Raw genomic sequence first — 18274 nt, 5'->3', positions numbered from 1 at the left:
TTAAATGGAGCGTGTAATGAACAATACAATGAACACAGACAAACAAAATAAGTATATTTATAAAGTTCAATATATTGCAAATTACTAATATCTAAATACTAATTATTAACTATTATAACTTACAAAACGTTTTTGGTGGAATTAATGGAAGGGAAAGGTGATACCGGTAGCTCAATTGGTAGAGCATGGCGCTTGTAACGCCAGGGTAGTGGGTTCGATCCCCGGGACCACCCATACGTAAAAATGTATGCACACATGACTGTAAGTCGCTTTGGATAAAAGCGTCTGCTAAATGGCATATTATTATTACATAGTCAGTTGCACAACTGAATGCATTCAACTGACGTTTCTTCCGCATTTAACCCAACCCCTCTGAATCAGAGAGGTGCGGGGGTCTGCCTTAATCGAAATCCACGTTATCTGTGCCCGGGGTGCAGTTGTTGTTGGGGGTTAAAATTAAGCACACTATACAAGGGAAGCCTTTTTCAACCCAGTCCTGTTAGCCCACCAGTCGTTCCTATAGTACTGTATCCTAACACTTGGACACCTGATTTAAATGAACAGCGGATTGCTGATTAGTTCACAAGTGGCAGGTGTGCTGAATACATCATTATAGAGACCGGTGGTTTGAGAACGCTAGGCTGCTGTATCATACAAATGAGACCGTTGGTGAAAAAGGCCCTTGGAAATCTAGGTCAAAATAAATAAAATAAAAAATTTAAAAAACGATTCTCCAAGGAATTCCTTTTCCCACACTGTGCGTTCATAATAAGCCACATACAGGGTAGATGCACTTCAAATGCACTTTCATAACTCCTTTTTTAACAAAGGATTCCTCATTATTCATAAAACATGCTGACAGTCGAACACATAGGAATCTCTTGGCCAACGTTATGGATCGTGGTCCATAGTATTCCTGTAGTCTACACTACATTGTGGGTCCAAGTCAATATGGCTAGGGTTTGTGCGTTTGTCAATCCGTTCATTGCAAAGGGCTCTTCTTTGCACGTGGGAATGAATTTAACTTTTGTCCTCCATCTTCTTCTTTCCTATCATCATGACTCTCTTGAGCTGCTCAAATGACACGAACATCACAACGTTCCACGAGCCCAGCCTTAGAAAAGAGGGCACGAATCTAAAGGGAACAAAAGAGGACAAATTAAACATTAGTTGGCCTGTCTGGGAAATACTTTCCACTAAAGAGCCCTCATAATGCTCCAAGGTTTTCCTTAGTAGAGTTCAGTGGTGGCTGCTGGGAGGAGCTATAGGAGGACTGGCTCATTGCAATGGCTGGAATGGAATTAATGGAATGGAGTCAAACACGTGGTTTCAATATGTTTGATGTGTTTGATACCAATCCATTCCAGCCATTACAATGAGCCTGTCCTCCTATATCTCCTCCCACCAGCCTCCTCTGGTAGAATTACAGTGTCAAGGTAACCACCCAAAACAGCAAAATCAATGATATATCATTGAGGACTCTAAAATGTAGAACTACATCCAAATTCCTTGTTCTATCAACAGACTGATGCTTGTTAAACCGTTAAGGAGGACACCGGTCTGTTTGTACAGTGTGTGTGACTGTTAGTGAGCTCACCCTTTGTAGAAGGCCGTGGGTCCCTCTTTGGTGGCCATGGTCCAGGCACAGTTGATGGCACTCTTATACTGGCCCGGCGGAGAGTTCATGTACCGTGTCTTCACCACGTCCACCGGAGAGGCAATGCAGGTGGTAACGAAGCCGGCGCCGAACGCAGACGCAAAATGGCACGGGAGGTTATCTGTGGGAAAACGGTCATCAAGAGCCCTTTTGAAACACTGTCACAAAGATATCAATGGGCACAGTTGTAAAACAGTAATGCAGGCACTAAAGTTAATGTTCAAGTAGTGCCATGCAGATACACTGTACTGTATAAGGCCTCTGTCTCAAGCCCAGCAGGAAATCCATATCTCTGGTTTATACCGCTTTGTTGTAAAAGGTGCAATAAAAAACCCTTTGGATAAGTGTTAGCCCGTTCACAATGTGTTATTCCATAGCTGGACAGAGCACTATGTACTCTGTTATCAGGCTTGCAAGACACATGGAAGACAAAAGTGTGAGAGGGCGTGTGGACTTCTGTCCAGTTAGCTGTCTCGCTGTGACTGTATGCACCAATAGCACCCACTCACCCGATAACACGTTGTGCCTAAGAATGGCCTCCTTAATGAGGTCATAGGTCACAAGCTCTGTGCAGTTGACCAGAGCGTTCCTAGTGATGTTGGGTAGACAGCCTGGAGTGAACAAGAAGCAGGTTGGTTGGTTAATAACCCCAATCGTTATACCAGAATTAAACCACTAGTCTATCATTAGAAAAAGGCCCTAGAAAAATCAACAACATCCTGCTAAGCTTTACATTCAGATGCACTCAAGTTCTGTCCCACCTTGATATCAGAAACTTAGCAGCATATGCTCCGATTAATATCTGTACATCCCTGACATTGGATGAGAGTGACATACTGCCATAGGCAGCAATCTTTGTTTTTTTCTATGCAAACAGTTCCACTATGGACAAACACAACCAATGGGGCTCAAGGTTAGCGGCAACACAACCAATGGGGATCGGTGTTACTGGCAAATCAACCAATGGGGCCCAGGGTTGTACTGACTAACCTTTCCAGAGTCCGCGGATGCCCTCATGGTTGAAAATGTGTTTGTAGGCCTGCATCGTGCCCGTGTAGCGGCGAGCCACCCCGGTCAGGTTGACCTGGGCCTGGAAGCGAACCTTCACCACGTCAGTGGGCTGGGCGAACGACACAGCCATGGCCCCCGTGGTACAGCCGGCCAAGATACGGATACCAATATTTGCAGCTTGGATAGGACAGGGGAAGAGGGGGTAAGAGGGTTTGTTAAGTACTGAAAGGATGATGATTGAGGTACTGTATGATGCTTCTTCTCTTGGTACAAAATATGTCATAGATCACAGATTATTATCTCTGATTAATAACTGTTTTTATCCTAATTTACTGTCTGCTCCGCCAGAGTAGAAGTTTTTGACGTTGTCGTAGAAGCCGATTCTGATGGAGGCAAAGCACATCTGTCTCTGTAGGCCCGCCACCAGACCGTTATACAGCGACCTGGGCCCCTCCGTCCGGATCATGGTACTGATTGTCCCAAACACCCCCCTGTAGCGGATGCCCTTGGTAGCTTCCGACGCCACCTTTTCTCCCTGAATCTGGGGTTCACAAGTGTCAGTGTTAACGGAGGTCCGCACAAGAATCAGTGTTACAGGAGGTACCAGTAAAAATCGAACTATTCACAAGTAAACAAGATTGCAATGCCACAGTAAGAACTAAAAACAATGGTGTACCTACAATAGCCTCCACAGTACTCACAAGAGCTTACCTCGCAACACTTGTGAAAGCCACTCAACTAAGCTCTCATGACAGCAAGTGTAAATGTTACAGTGAACACTGGAGATGCATGCAGACAAGTTAACCAGCGGGTCAGACTCAAGTCTTCAGGGCTGGTGATGGGCATTGAACCAGTACCTGGAGTCTGACTTTGGCTGTATCCAGGGGAAAGGTGACCAGGTCAGCGATACAGGCCGCTGTCCCAGCACTCAGCAGCTTCACCCCCAGGGTAGGGGGTGTATCAGAGGGCTTCATTCCCACCATGGTCCCTGGTACTGCAGACAGTGAGGGAGGAAGAGAGAGGGATGTCAACACTGCCACATCTATGCTCTCTTACCATCCTTGTGATTTTGGAAAATGCTGTGTATACTTAGGAAATTGTTGAGTAAATATACCAATCAATTTGTTGATTCGGTTTCAAAGTACAATAGCCTGTGCAGTGTGTAGCCTATTGTTCTGGCAGGAGTAACTTAGTGATATTTGAAAACACATGACCTCATAAGAACAACTGAACAGCACTGATTATGATAATCAAAACAATCAAACAGATCAAAAAACATCAGTGTTATATAGGGGTGGGTTGCACCAACATGGATTAACTCTTAAACTGGGTTAAATCAAGGTTTATTAACTGGGATAAAATCAAGGTCATTAACTAGGTTATATCAAGGTTTATTAATTGGGTTAAATCAAGGTTTATCTATTAACAACATTTTAAACCTAGTTTTAAATTAATCTTAGTTAAATGTAATCCTTCTAAACTAAGTTTAATTTTGTTCTTATTTTGTTATTGGTTTGAATCTTGTTCCATTGTTTTAAAATCTAATTAAAATATAGATACAGGATTATTCTAAACTGGCCCCTGCAGGAGGTTTAAATTGATAAAATGTCAGTGTATGTGCTTTATTTTCAGTGTGATTAACGATTTTAGCTCATGGATACCATGTTTGTAAAAGTCAACTAGCCAGCTAACTAATTTGACCAAAAAGTGCAATTGGTTTTAATAGCCTGTATTTCAAACTCACTTTGCTAGCTAGCTTGCAAGCTAGCAATGACCAGTGCTGGTTTGTTTCCATATCAATAGAATGAGAATATATTGCTATGGTGAATGACATGTGTAACTACTCATAGTTTAAAGATTTAACCTTAGATTAACTAATCCAGGTTTAAAATTAAACGGTGCAACACATTAAATATAAACCTAGATTTACAAAACCTAGATTAGGTCTAATCTAAAAAATATTTTAAACCATGTTGGTGTAAGAGTACTTACATTGTTATTAATCCAGTGGATTAAATTCCTTGTTTGACTAGGACGTGAGAGCCCAGATTATAGTCCCAGGGAGCCTGCCCGAACCCTGGAAAAAGAAGTCGTGCATCATATTTATTTGATTTTTTGCTGACTAGCCCCAGAGAGAGGCGTTGCTGTGTACAGGAACACGGGCCAAACCAAAGTCCACTCACTGTCAAGAAAGTCAATGTCCAAATCACCCCTACAGCCATGCACTGCTTCTAACGTTTGTGAAAAACAACACATTTACCGGTACATTGCGTTGTAACTACATTGCAACATTTAACGGGAGTATTTCATTCATCCCAGGGCAATGTGGCAACATTGACCACTCATTGTACCTTTTGTCATACATAGCTAGCTACCACAGAGTATCTGGAACCACTGGTCCCCTTTTACTCTGTTCATCCCACAGCTATCAGTAGACTTCCATGAACATCAGTAGTATCAGTAACACAAAGTTGGTGAAGGTGGGTTTACTGGATGTAATCATTCACCTCATTATACCAATATGTTGCTTATCTACAACATTTCTACCAATAACATCAGTAATGTGCAGGGGACCCATTGTACCAGTTGTCGAGAGGCTTGTCTAAGCTCTCAGCCAATAGGAGTTAGGGTGTGGAGGACAGGGGCTTAGGGTCGTAGAGTTTAATAGGCTAACAGCCAGATTCATGACAGTCTGTCAAAAGGACACTGGTGTTCCTGATGGAATTGTGACAGACCAGGTGAGATAGTTGGCTTTTTTGCGATTGGCTGCCTTTTGATAAAGGGGTTTAAACATACCAGGCTGCAGAGTTCAGTCTGGTTTAACCATGCTAGCAGCTATCTTAATTCTCTACAATAAGTTATATGTCACTATGAAAAATAGTCGTTTTAGGGGGGACAAATGTTTGAGCACGTGTTGGAATGGACTGATGTCCCAGAGCAGTTCAAATGGTAATGCTGGTACATGTGCTGCGAATAGTTTGCCTCTCGGTCAATATGCAGAGGTGACAGAGGTGGGAGGGTTGTGACGTGAACTAGGGACTAAAGGTCAAAGGGGGCTGATAAGAGTATTGCCTCACAGCAGGGTGTTTTCCTTCTCTAGCTCAGCTGCCTAGAAACGGCACCTTGTTATGTAAAATACTTAGAAAAACTGACCCTGGGCCTCCCGAGTGGTGCAGCGGTCTAAGGCACTGCATCGCAGCGCTAGAGGCGTCACTACAGACCCGGGTTCGATCCTGGGCTATCACAACCGGCCGTGATCGGGAGTCCCATAGGGCGGCGCACAATTGGACCAGCGTCGTACGGGTTAGGGGAGGGTTTGGCCGGGGGAGCTTTACTTGGCTCATCGCGTTCTAGCGACTCCTTGTGACGGGCCGGGCGCCTGCAGGCTGACCTCGGTAGTCAGTTGAACGGTGTTTCCGCCGACACATTGGTGCGGTTGGCTTCCGGGTTAAGCGGGTGGGTGTTAAGAGTGTGGTTAGGCTGACCACCCAGGGTCATGGTAAACACACAGGAATGAGAACTTGTTAAAGCAGGAAGTAAACAGAACATTATTGGTTAACATATTACCCCTGGACAAAACAGAGGAAAAACCGTTGATCTGAGTGTGAACAGAAAATAGTCCTGAAAACAAGAGGGAATTGGGGACATTGTTTGCTACCATACATAAGGCTACCATACATAAGGCTATGCGCCTATAGGCACTGGGATGAATGGTAAAAAAACAGCTAGAATCCAGCATCATACATTAGATGTTTATGATTTAATAGATCATCCAATTCTTTATCCTAACAACACAGAATCTTAATTAAGATCCAGTGTTCTACATCAGTTTCCCAAAGTCGTCCTGAATCTGCTGTGTAGTGCTAGGGCAAAAACCAAACCCTGTTCTACATTCGAATGACATTTGATCCATAATTTAGGGACATGATGCATTTGCTCAGGTCCTGCGATGAACCATATTACATAATAACTGCAGTAAAAGGAGGACAGAGAATGACGTATTAGCAGACCAGTTACAACTAGACGTCAGTTAAACGGTTCATTCAACCCAATCCATTACTACGCAGAGTTGTTAACGGATTAATCATTGCTAGATAATGTGCCCATATGCATTACAACGACAAGCTCTTATTGGTCAACCTGAACCACACCCCCAAACGTCTGCAGAGCAGCACAACAGATAAGTGAGAGATTTCACAAACCACCTTCTCAAAACCCCTTTATGTGACAAAGTCTCTATTTCAGCATGTCTCTCAAGCTGACACTGTGCACCATTGTCAAAGCTGGAGAACTGCAAAGATGTAAGCCATTAACCCTTCACTTCCTTTGTAGCTCAGCTGGTAGAGCACGGCGCTTGTAACGCCAAGGTAGTGGGTTCGATCCCCGGGACCACCCATACACACACAAAAAAAAAATGTATGCACGCATGACTGTAAGTCGCTTTGGATAAAAGCGTCTGCTAAATGGCATATTATATTATTATATTATTTTACTGAAAAGGTAGAAGACAGTGAAAGGTAGTGGCGGCATCAGAGACGGAAGTCAATGAGCTGAGTAGACCAGATCCAACTGCTATCGCATTGATGTCTATGGGAGAGCCATCCCCTTAAGAAGACAGGAACTGTCCATTTTTTCAATAGTACAACGGCCAGAGTGAACCATCTTAATTTATCCACCATCTTTGGTGGCATTGCAGGACATTGGGTCTGATTCTGTAACATTCTCTTCTTCTCCACCAGAGGGTGCTCTGGCTCCACCTCTACTGAGAGTACAACATTAGTAGCCTGAATTGAATCCATCCTGACATGCTACGTTTCAATGTTGAAAGGGAGCATATCAGTTTTTATCCCAGGCTACAGTATGAGCAACCCTAATTGATAAATCCCATAAAGAGACATGAGACATTTTTAATATGTAGCGTAGGACCGTTCATTCTACACTTTAATTAGTTGAAGTGGTACAGAACACTTAAAATCATGACCTTTGTACATGACACAAATTCATTCACATTGGAACAAAAAAATACATAAAAACAGCAGTTCAAAACATTGTAAAAAAAATTAATAAACCAGCTTTTTGAATGGCAAAAAAAGGCAGAAAACATGCTTACGGAAGGATAAAGAAAAGATGTGATAAAGAAACATTTTGTAAATGTTATTTTTTCCCATGATAAAACAAAGTGCATGTGCTCTAGTTGAAGAGACAAGTGAGCAGAACAGTTCAGTATGCAGGCTAAGCTACCACACACAAATGAAATCGAAACAGTGTTTTCCTTAGTGAACTTTCAGAAGTACATCTCGAGTCTGATAAAGGTTTCATCACCACTTTTTAAGATTCATATTTCATTCCAGTGCAAGTGTGGGTTATCCTGAAGCGGCGGCAACTAATCTTCCCAACTCTAGAAGTACAGTCACTTCTTCATTGTAGCTAATGTATGCTGCCTGTCTAACCCATTGTTTCTAGTGTAAATTAGCGGCTAATAGATTAGCAGCGAGTACAACTGCACCACAGGTTGTGGTTAGTCAATTAGTCTAGCGGCTAATGAGTTAGCGGCTAACAGAACTCTACATTGACTGAGCTGTGTTCCTCTGAGACTGTGACAGGCCACTCCCTGGACTGGGCTGGTGGTCTGTAAGACCTAAACATCATGATACGTAGTAGTCTAACTGGTTCAGCGATTATTAGTAGTAACATGTATACATGACTTCATATAAAGTACAGCAAGCTCAGCTAATACATGTACTGTACATACACCACAGCTCTGCCTGAATTCCGTTTGAGGTCAAAGGTCAATAAAAACCCATTTTTTCCTTCCCTGGTCCCTCTGCTGAACAGAACCTTCTAACCCTAAAGATAAAACAGGTTGTTGACATCTGGTAAAATACATAGCTAAGAGCAGGTCGTTTTTTAAATTTTTACTCTTACAGTATCGTACACAAATGTTAGACTTTCCAGTTCCAACAGACTGTCATTCTTGTCACCCAACAAAGAATACTGGGTTTTTTCACGTTGTAGATATACATGACAGACAGATAACTGTGTTTCCCTGTTTTCCGAAGCAGTCAAGCTACAGAGCCTGTCTCTGTGTAAATTCTCTCTCTTTTCCATTGAGGCATTAGCTACCCAGACAGGGAGATCTCATAGTCGCTAGTGGACAGTAGGGGGCACCCCACTTTCCTCACATTCTTGGCATTGGTGACACGTGCGGCCACCTCCACTGGCTTCTCGAAGTAAAGCACCAGGGCCTGCTCAGTGAGCACCGAGGCCAGGAACTGCTCAAAGGTGATGGCCCAGTCTTTATCTATGCTGGTGCTGTGAGGCAGCCCCCCATCTCTGCCGTGGGGCCCACCTCCGCCGTGAGGCCCGTTCCCTCCACCTCCACCATGGGGCCCATTCTCGCTAAGCACCAGGACAGTGTCGTCATTAATGTCCTCGCAGTGTAGCTTGTCGTCGAGCTCATGGGAGCCGCCGCTGAGCACAGAGTAGGACGACATGGACGTGTCGTCTTTGGTTTCGTCGTCTGAGATGAGCATGGAGGACGATGTCCCTATGTCCTTCGGGGACGAGTCCTCCAGCTTAATGTCCTCCATGGCGGACAGCTGCTCGCCCCCGCCGTCCCGCTTTCCGGGGCCACACGGCCTGGCCTGGCTCTCCTCCTGCTCCCCCTCTCCCTGGCCCCTCTGCTGGAAGACACCCCCAGACTTGGCCCCTCCACCTCTGGCTGGCCCACTGGTTTTGGCCTCCTCTGGGTCGTCCTGGTCCTCCTCCTGGTCCTTGGAGTGGCAGAAGAGCTTGCCCACCTCGCCCATCTCCAGCAGCAGGCTGGTGACTGTGGCCGTGGCGTGGTACAGCTCCTGCTCCTGGGCGTCCTCGCTGAACATGTTGTAGAGTGTCTTGCACAGCTCTATGAACTGGCTCTGAAGGAGAGAGAGCGCGAGAGAGGGGAAGACATACAGGTTAGCATGGGAAGGTAGAGGAGGTAGAATAATTGGCTCAACACACTATATCATAGCATCACACAGCCACGTTTATCAATTAGATCCTAGCCTCCCTGGTGTGGACTCCACTGACTCCCCCTGGGGAGTTGGTGTGGTTCTTAATGCTCTTACCTGGTTGAGTTTGGGCAGATCCTTCATGTTGTCCAGTTTATTCTTGGTGCCCTGGTTCCACAGCCTCAGGTAGTGGCGGTAGTCAGGGGTGTGCAGTTTCTTCACTGTAGAAACAAGAGGTGGCCGTTAAGAGTTAAAGCTAGCAGCCTGGCACGCTTTGACTATTTATAGGAGGCCATAACAACAGCAACAACTAATGTATGTGTTGTTGTCAAGGAGGCAGTGTTGAATGAATAAGAGAACACACACCAATATGTCCTCAATGAACTGAAGTGGTATGCAGGCATAGCTTGGGGACCATTTGACATGTGACACTTCCAGTTGCACTTTAAAACTGTTTAATTCTATTAGGAACTATTTATTTAATGGGAATTTTATCGTCTGGAAAATCAGTAAGTATATCGTTCCTAATCAGCAACCGTAGACATTTTTGCTCCAAGAAAACATGTATTGCTGCTTCCCCTTTTCAACCCAGAGTTTTGAGATGTGTGTGTGCGTGGTGTCAAATACTTTTAAGATTGCAGTTAGCTAAGACAGAAAGCAAAGGACATCAAATAAATAACTTGTGTACTAAATTAACAATTGAAATTATTACCCATCTCTTGAGGTAGGCTAGGAGCTTGATATCATCTGTCTGCCTGTCTGCCTGTGTCCGTCTGTGTGCATTTTAGGGATTCTGTTCTAGTAACAAGATGGCCTTAGAATGCTATGGTTGTAACATTCTGAGAATGTTTTGGGGGGCTAGAGTACTTTACTTGGATATTGTACCTACCCTACTATTGTTACATGGACATAGAATGAATGCTCCATTCTAATACCGAAAAGCACAACTATTTCATGCTTGTGTTCTTGAAGGTATAAAGAGTAGAGGAGGACAGGGAGAAGGTGAGGAGGTAGAGGGAGGAGAGAGAGGAGGTGAGGAGGGAGAGCGAGAGAGGAGGTGAGGAGGGAGAAAGAGGTAGGGGCCAAGATGAAGGAGGAAGGGGACTGCACCTGCGGAGGCCATCCCACCTCCACAGCCCCAGCTCTAAAGACCAACGACTGCACCTGAATGATCAGCTGAGAGCCCACCCCTCCTTGCCCTCTCTGTGAGTAGTAGCACCAGGTTTGGAGTCAATTCCATTTCAGTTTAGTCAATTCAGGAAGTAAACTGATATTGGAATTTTTGTTTACTTCCTGAATTGAAATGGAATTGACCCCAACCTTGCTTACAGTGGGAGGAGTGTGTTCTTGAGGTACAGTAAATAAAGGCCTTTGCACAATTTCTTTCAAACTGGCAACAGGAACAGTAGACTTTGTGGCTTAAGGTATTATAATTTAGATTTGAGCCTGTACAAACAAGGGATAGATACTCATAAAACTCAACTGTTTTATAGCAGCGCGTACCTTTCTCAGTCTTGAACGTGACCCTGACGAACCCGTCATCCTTCTCGCTCTTGCACTTGGGGTCAAGGCCTGGAGGAAGGGAAGGGTCAAGAGTGCAAAGGTCAAATTACATGTCAAAAGGTCAAAGGTCACATCAGGAAGTCATCTGAAGAAAAAAATAACGTGACAGAGGTTGAAATAGGTTGATGCATGCCATGAGTGGAGTGTGTCTGACTGTGATTGAGGGCACATAGGGCTCTGGTCAACAGTACTGCACTATATAGGGAAGAAGGTGCCACTTGGGGTGAAAACATTGTGTGTAACCTCTGGCATGTTGATGAGGACATGGCCTACCATTGGAAGTTTCTGGAGTGATGTCCTCAAAGAAGTACTGGGTGGCCTCGAAGGCAGAGTCTGGCTCCTCCTGCTCATGGGCCACCTCTAGTAGGGGACAGGAAGGGACAACATCAACATTTTGGTCATTATCATTGTTATTCTAATTGATAGCATTTATATAGCGCTTTTCCAGACGCTCAAAGTTGTGTAAGGGGCGTTATCATAACTCCTCAAACATTGCAGTTGAAAAAGTCATCACACATCCCAATGTTTGATCATAAGTCTGAAATCAATGCCTTTATCAGTCATTTCTGTATCCTCTTCCTCCTTTCTCGCTCAACATCTGTTAGTTCTCAACATATTATTGTGATACCGTGCCAGAGACAATGTTTACATGTTTCTTTGTGGCTGGCACAGGAAGAAAAGCAAACCACAGCATTCCGAGAACCAAAACAATAGCTGCTTCAGGCTTTGCTGTTACACATGGAATTAACGCCAGCTGAGCCATGAAAGCTCTTCTGAATGAGAGGTAGATTTACAGCCCAGTTAAAATACTGGTGTGTGTCTAGAGAAGGGAAGCGTCGGTTGGTGCTCCATATGCTCAACCAAGCGAGGGAGAGAACAAAACAAGCCTTCTTACATTTTTGATTTTCTCCTTCCTAATTTTTTACAGTAAATAAATCCAATCCCCTATCCTCAAAACACCCTCCCCCTCACTCAGTTATGACAGTATATAAGGAGTATACATTTCCCTCTGGACTTCTTTTCCTCTCTGTGAACAGTACACACACACACACACACACACACACACACTTACCAGGCATCACGTGCATCTTGTAGAGGAGCTTTAGTTTCTCAGTCAGGTCCCCATGGCATAGAACACCTGAAATACACCAGACGTTATCATTGGTCAGAACATTTCATTATGTCTATATAGACTTAATATCCATTTTGACCAGTTGCTACAATCATTTGTCAACTTCTTTTTGCAACAAAGATGTTGAGGACATACATTGCAAAATAGATACACCCCTCACCCACCTCCACCCCCACCAATACTCACTCAGCCCACTAATAAACTCCCGGAAGTTAATCAGAGAGTCTCCGTTATGGTCCAGGAGCCTGAAGAAGCGCAGGGCCAGGGGGTCTGTATGGGCCCCGTTGGCCCCGTTGGCAGGGGCCCAGGGGAAGAGCAGGGAGAACAGCCCCCTGAACTGCTCCAGGTCGATGCGGTACTGCTCCAGGTAGGGCAGGCTGGGGTCGTGGCGCTCCGTGGGGTTGCTGCCACCCGTGCTGCCCCAATAGCAGCTGGTCAGGTGTTCCGCCTGATAGATGATAGAAATAGATTCAACAGGGTTTAAATTAGAATTATATAAATATATTACATTTATATAGCAGTTTTCTATAAAGTATAAAGAAGCGAGATGAGGTGGAATGAGACCGAATGGTGATGCCTATGCTAAGGGGGAAATGTGGTCGCCCACGGTGAGGAAATGCACAGATGCCGCTGAATTGCTTTGCACAATGTTCTAATGGATATGTACTTGATTTCAACAGAGAACAAGTGTAGAATGTAAACATTGCATCATGCTATGTTCTTCATGCTTTACAGATTTTCCTAAAAAAAACACAACCTTGGGTATTATAAGTCCTCTACTTCCCACTTCTCATATCTTATACCAACACCCCTGACCATTAGAACTGTGCTGAAGACTCATCCGTCTTTCTCCATGTCCTCTAACAGAACTGAGCAGTGAGCGTACGTTGTGTTAATGGATGAAGAGTAAAATGCTGTTGCCAGGGTTTTAGCTATGTGTCTCTATGGATATTAAGTCCCGGCTCCAATTATAGCCCATAATTCAGCGTTGCCGTGGCAGCATGGCACTACGTGAGAGCTAGGAGAAATGAGACACCCTGCCAAAGAGAAAGGGAGGCTGAGGAAAAGCAATACAGGAAGATATGAGTTCCTTTAAGTTCCTATTGGTTAGAGGGAAGTTCCTTTAAGTTCCTATTGGCTACAGTAGTTTGGCTGTCACTCTAACCTTGAACAGAACGTAAAGCTCTTCCAGTTCGTCGATGCTGAAGGCAGTCTCTGTGACAATGGTTCTGACCTGAAAGAGAACAGAGGATTTAGGAGCTGTGTGAGGAGATCAGTACTAACCAGCATTGAATACAATCAGTAACACACACTCCTCAACCTCTAAAAACAGCCCTGAGAGCAGTAACAATGGCTTAAAATGACTTGAAATCCTCCACAGCCAACATCTGATGTACCATACAGTGTGTGTGATAGCAGGGGTCTTTACCACGTTGCGTTTGGTGGTGTCCTCGATGGTCTGAATGACCCTTAGCCTCTGTTTGAAGCGCATCTGCTCGATCACGTCCGCCCGGATGGAGCCAAACTTCTACAAACAGCCACACGGGACAGAGAGAGAGAGGTCAACACTGCTGCTATCCCACGGCTGGGATATCCACTGAGACTGCATAATCACCAGCCAGAGTAAAGGTCAAAACAGAGCGACAGTTCTACCAGTGAATACACTTGGGTCTAGGAAGCGGGGTTGGGCTGAATTCCATTTAAACTCAATTGACTGAATTGAAATGGAATTGACCCAATCTCTGGCAGAATGAAGGAATGATTGAATGACGGGTGGATGGCCCTGGTCATGGTGTGGAGACCCACCTCGTAGGAGCTGCGGACCAGCTTGAAGATGTCCACCTCTGGGTGGGGCTCCCCATCGTCTGTCAGCAGGGAGTGGAGGTGGGGGATGGGGGGCAGGGTGCTGTCCTTATTGGTCACGCTGTCCAGGTACCTACACACACAATGGACGTTTCAAGCATATTCCTTGAGCAAAGGCTTCTCTATGAAAAGGTTATTTAAATAAATCACAACCAAATCATTCATATCGTCAAAGAAAGTTTATCAATATAAAGTTTTAATTGAGTTCTCCGCAAAAGAAGAAGCGTTGTTATTGCTCAGTGTTTCAAAACAAGATGAAAATCTCTCGTGTCACATCCACCAATACAATTTGACCTTTGACCCCTGACTCATGGGGTCTGCTCTGAGGGAAAAACTAAAGTAGCATGACTGACCAGCAAACCCATGTTGAATGACCTAATTAGTTATGGTTAGGATTAAGGTCAGGACAAAGGTTAGGGTTTTAGTTTAGGTTCAGGTTAGGTTCAGTGTTCCAGTCATGGGTTGGCCTACCAGTCATGTCCCTTTAGTCCAGGGCTGTTCCAATTCTGGTACTGCAGGGCCAAAACACTTCTGGTTTTCATCAGACCTGGGGCACCAGGTGAACACAATTAACTACCAGGTAGAAACAAAAATCAAGAAGTGTTTCTGTCCTCCAGGACCGGAATTGAAAAGCCCCTCGTCGGTCCACCACCCCCCCCGTCCTCACCTTCCCAGCACGGTCATAGCCTCTCCGTCGTCCTTGGCCTCCAGCAGCTGGTGGATGTTGGCGTGTAGCACGCTGAGCGCCAACTGGAAGATGACCTTGATGCCCTCGTAGAAGAAGCAGTCGACCACCACAACGGCGCTCTCGAAGGGCATGACACTGAGGAACAGGGTGAGGAACCAGGAGAGGGAGATGGTGGAGATGACTCCCAGGTCCTGCATGCAGTCGTAGAGTTCAGGGACGTACTCCCTGGCCAGCTCCTCAAATACACCCTGGTCCACCAGAGCCCCTGGAGAAGGAGAAGAAGAAGCGGGAGGGGAGGTTAGAGAGACAGACGTGGGAGGGGAGGTTAGAGAGACAGACGTGGGAGGGGAGGTTAGAGAGACAGACGTGGGAGGGGAGGTTAGAGAGACAGACGTGGGAGGGGAGGTTAGAGAGACAGACGTGGGAGGGGAGGTTAGAGAGACAGACGTGGGAGGGGAGGTTAGAGAGACAGACGTGGGAGGGGAGGTTAGAGAGACAGACGTGGGAGGGGAGGTTAGAGAGACAGACGCGGGAGGGGAGGTTAGAGAGACAGACGCGGGAGGGGAGGTTAGAGAGACAGACGCGGGAGGGGAGGTTAGAGAGACAGACGTGGGAGGGGAGGTTAGAGAGACAGACGTGGGAGGGGAGGTTAGAGAGACAGACTCTTGGAGAGAGACAGCCCACGAGAGAAACAGAAAGAGGCCTACGCATACACTGATACACTAAGAGGGAGAGTGATGCCAACAGATATGCACACAGACATAAAACAGACACACTGAGACAAAGTTAAAACACAGAGGCAAACACACCAGTCTGCCAAAAAGCCACCAATTGCCCTACTACAAGCCTCATTCCAGAAGCTTCCAACTGACCTACGACCCTGGTGTTGTAGTAGTCAGGCAGCATTCTCTCACACAGAGCCACCAGCAACCAGAAGGCCTCCTCCTCCTTAGCATACAGCAGCAGCACCGACGTCACTATGTTCATGGCCTAGGAAGAAGAACCAAGATTATTAATAATAATAAATTCAACTTCTATAGCGCTTTTCTTTACAGAAAGAATCTCAAAGCGCTTCAAAAAGCAAAACAAACAAGAATAAAATAAAACAGCTATGTGACAGAGTAGGTCTGGACTCCAGTTTTTAGCCAGAGTTTAACGTTGTCAGAGTTTCAAGCTGCCAACAGATGGACCGGCAGTCAAGAGGGAACCACATGGCTTGGACCCGCGAGGGGAACCATGATAAGGGACCCACAGGGGAGTCAGGACAGCTAGAGGTGGCAAACTAATATGGGACTTGACCATTTATAAAACTGAAGAGCAGTGTGAATGTTTGTGTAGTAAAATAAGTGTGTGTGTGCGCAACAAGCTCTCACGGTCTCACTGCAGAATCAGACGTTTGTCCATAAACACAACATTTAGAACAGGGGTGTCAAACGTACGGCCCGCGGGCCGGATCAGGCCCACAAACGGGTTTAATCCGGCCCGCGAGATGATAAAAAATAAATAATAATAATAATAATTTTGTAAAGTATAAAAATGCGCTGCAATTTTTCAATAAACTGCTGTTCCAATTGCGTCCACTGGATGGCGCAATAGCAATTGTGTTAAGCAAGCAAACTGTTTATACCGGGGCAGAGCAAGTAGGTCAAGCACGTGCAGCCAATGAGCTACTTTGTTTTGCCCGCGATATTTATTACGGCTTCTACTTTTAACATTGTACTTTGGCACCCTCATTGCCCCAATATGTCTCTGTCAAAAAAGAGAAAAGTGGACGCAGAGTGCAGAGTGTTCCAAGAAAAATTGTCATCCTATTTAATCACGGAATTGAATGGGAAAGCTGTATGTTTGGTGTGTTCAGAGCATGTTGCAGTGCTGAAAGAATATAACCTTCGTCGCCACTATGTGAGTCTTCATGCCGACAAATATGACAACTTTCAAGGACAGCGGAGATGAGAGAAGGTGAATGAACTGTTGGCGGGTCTGAAGAAACAGCAGTCTGTGTTTACTCACAGCCGAGACATCAGTGACGCTGCAGTGAAAGCTAGCTACCTCATTGCTAATGAAATCGCAGTGGCTTCAAAACCATTTAGTGAGGGTGAATTTGTAAAAACATGCATGATGAAGGCAGCGGAGATTGTGTGCCCTGAAAAGCGGCAGGCTTTTGCAAATATCAGCCTGACAAGAAACACAGTTGCAGACAGGATTTCCGATCTTTCAGTGGATTTGGACAGCCAGTTGAAGCAAAAAGTAAAGTCATTTATTGCGTTTTCGGTTGCAATTGATGAAAGCACGGACATTACAGATGTTGCACAACTGGCCATTTTTTCATCCGCGGAGTTGATGACACATTGACCGTCACCGAGGAGTTCGTGGAGTTGGTGCCGATGACAGATACAACGACAGCAGCTGATATTTTTACCGCACTCGTCGGCGCGCTGGACAGGGTCGGAGTGGACTGGTCCCGCGCTGTCAGCCTGGCTACAGATGGTGCGCCCTCAATGATCGGGAAAAAAGCAGGCGTTGTGACAAAGTTCAGAGAGAAAGTGCAATCTGCAAATGGAGGACGTGATTTTTTGACTTTTCACCAGCTTTGTTGTATGTTGATCGTATTAAAACAAAGAAAACAATCTGAAGTTGTTGTTTTTAAGTTATATATACACCATGATTTTTCCGGTCCGGCCCACTTGGGAATAGATTTTCCTCCATGTGGCCCCTGAGCTAAAATGAGTTTGACACCCCTGATTTAGAAGGTTAAGTTCAGGCATTAATTCCGAATGGTTAAATTAAGGGTTAAGGTTTGGGATTAAAGGGTTAAAATAACAACAGTTAAAACTAGTGCATATCACTGGGATTGAACACGCAACCCTCTGAGCCGGAGCTCGCAGCTTACGCCCTGCTTACCTGGACGGACGTCTAATTTGGCAGTGTATCTTGAGCGACCTGGCTGGTGTGTCTGTGTGTGTATATGTATCCTATATACTATGTGTGTACCTGGCAGTAGCCTATGTTTGGGTTTCTGAAGGCGTACGCAGTGAGGACCCTTCGTAGGGCAGCGATCCCCATCTCGTTCTGGAAGGCTGGGTGTTCGGGGAGGGAGCGGTGCAGGTCTCTCTCGATCTCCTCCGTGGCCAGGTTGTACTTCCCCATAGATTTCTCTACCAGGTCCTCATAGTAGCCAGGGTGGGTCGCCATCTCATTGATCGCCCCTGGGTGGAGAGTGACCACAGTTAGTATAGTGTTAAACGAGGCCTTTGGCACCAGACCACCAGACAACTTCTGGTTAAAAAGTCTGGCTGGTGATTGGCTGGTGGAACATAAAGTTAATATTACATTTACATTTTAGTCATTTAGCAGCTCAATATCAGGCC

General features: G+C 45.3%; 2 protein-coding genes across 2 annotated transcripts in view; both read right to left on the bottom strand.

Annotated features, from left to right (window-relative positions):
• Nucleotides 1-41: 41 nt before the first annotated feature.
• Nucleotides 42-4769, bottom strand: LOC311110055 (putative mitochondrial transporter UCP3). Its single transcript, XM_084188604.1, has 7 exons — nt 4661-4769; nt 3526-3662; nt 3002-3209; nt 2648-2845; nt 2167-2268; nt 1598-1778; nt 42-1135 (listed from the first exon to the last, which is right to left on the bottom strand). The coding sequence occupies exons 2-7, from the start codon at nt 3649-3651 to the stop codon at nt 1021-1023; spliced, it is 930 nt and encodes a 309-aa protein (XP_084044730.1). The 5' UTR covers nt 3652-3662; nt 4661-4769; the 3' UTR covers nt 42-1020.
• Nucleotides 4770-8498: 3729 nt separating this feature from the next.
• LOC311110043 (TBC1 domain family member 9-like) overlaps nt 8499-18274 on the bottom strand; it is a 35470-nt gene continuing 25694 nt past the window's right edge. Inside the window, exons 11-22 of the mRNA XM_084188582.1 lie at nt 17898-18112; nt 15779-15896; nt 14886-15171; nt 14162-14291; nt 13785-13883; nt 13521-13589; nt 12542-12803; nt 12296-12361; nt 11497-11583; nt 11164-11232; nt 9778-9881; nt 8499-9585 (exon numbers count right to left, since the gene is read on the bottom strand). Coding sequence (XP_084044708.1) covers nt 8788-9585; nt 9778-9881; nt 11164-11232; nt 11497-11583; nt 12296-12361; nt 12542-12803; nt 13521-13589; nt 13785-13883; nt 14162-14291; nt 14886-15171; nt 15779-15896; nt 17898-18112 — 2303 coding nt within the window. The 3' untranslated portion in view covers nt 8499-8787. The remainder of the gene's footprint in view (nt 9586-9777; nt 9882-11163; nt 11233-11496; nt 11584-12295; nt 12362-12541; nt 12804-13520; nt 13590-13784; nt 13884-14161; nt 14292-14885; nt 15172-15778; nt 15897-17897; nt 18113-18274) is intronic.

The sequence above is a fragment of the Coregonus lavaretus genome (genome assembly GCF_964263955.1).
Source record: "Coregonus lavaretus genome assembly, contig: SUPER_35_unloc_1, whole genome shotgun sequence".
Taxonomy (NCBI): Eukaryota; Metazoa; Chordata; class Actinopteri; order Salmoniformes; family Salmonidae; genus Coregonus; species Coregonus lavaretus.
Note: the sequence above shows the minus strand (reverse complement) of the source record. Positions and strands in the feature narration are given on the sequence as shown.

Bases quoted from the DNA above. Each gene is read 5' to 3' on its own strand.
- LOC311110055 (XM_084188604.1), bottom strand. From the start codon at position 3,651: ATGGTGGGAATGAAGCCCTCTGATACACCCCCTACCCTGGGGGTGAAG. The intron at 1,779-2,166 runs GTGAGTGGGTGC...GTTTTCCCACAG, and splicing joins TAGGCACAACGTGTTATCGG to ATAACCTCCCGTGCCATTTT. The intron at 1,136-1,597 runs GTGAGCTCACTA...TGTTCCCTTTAG, and splicing joins CCCACGGCCTTCTACAAAGG to ATTCGTGCCCTCTTTTCTAA.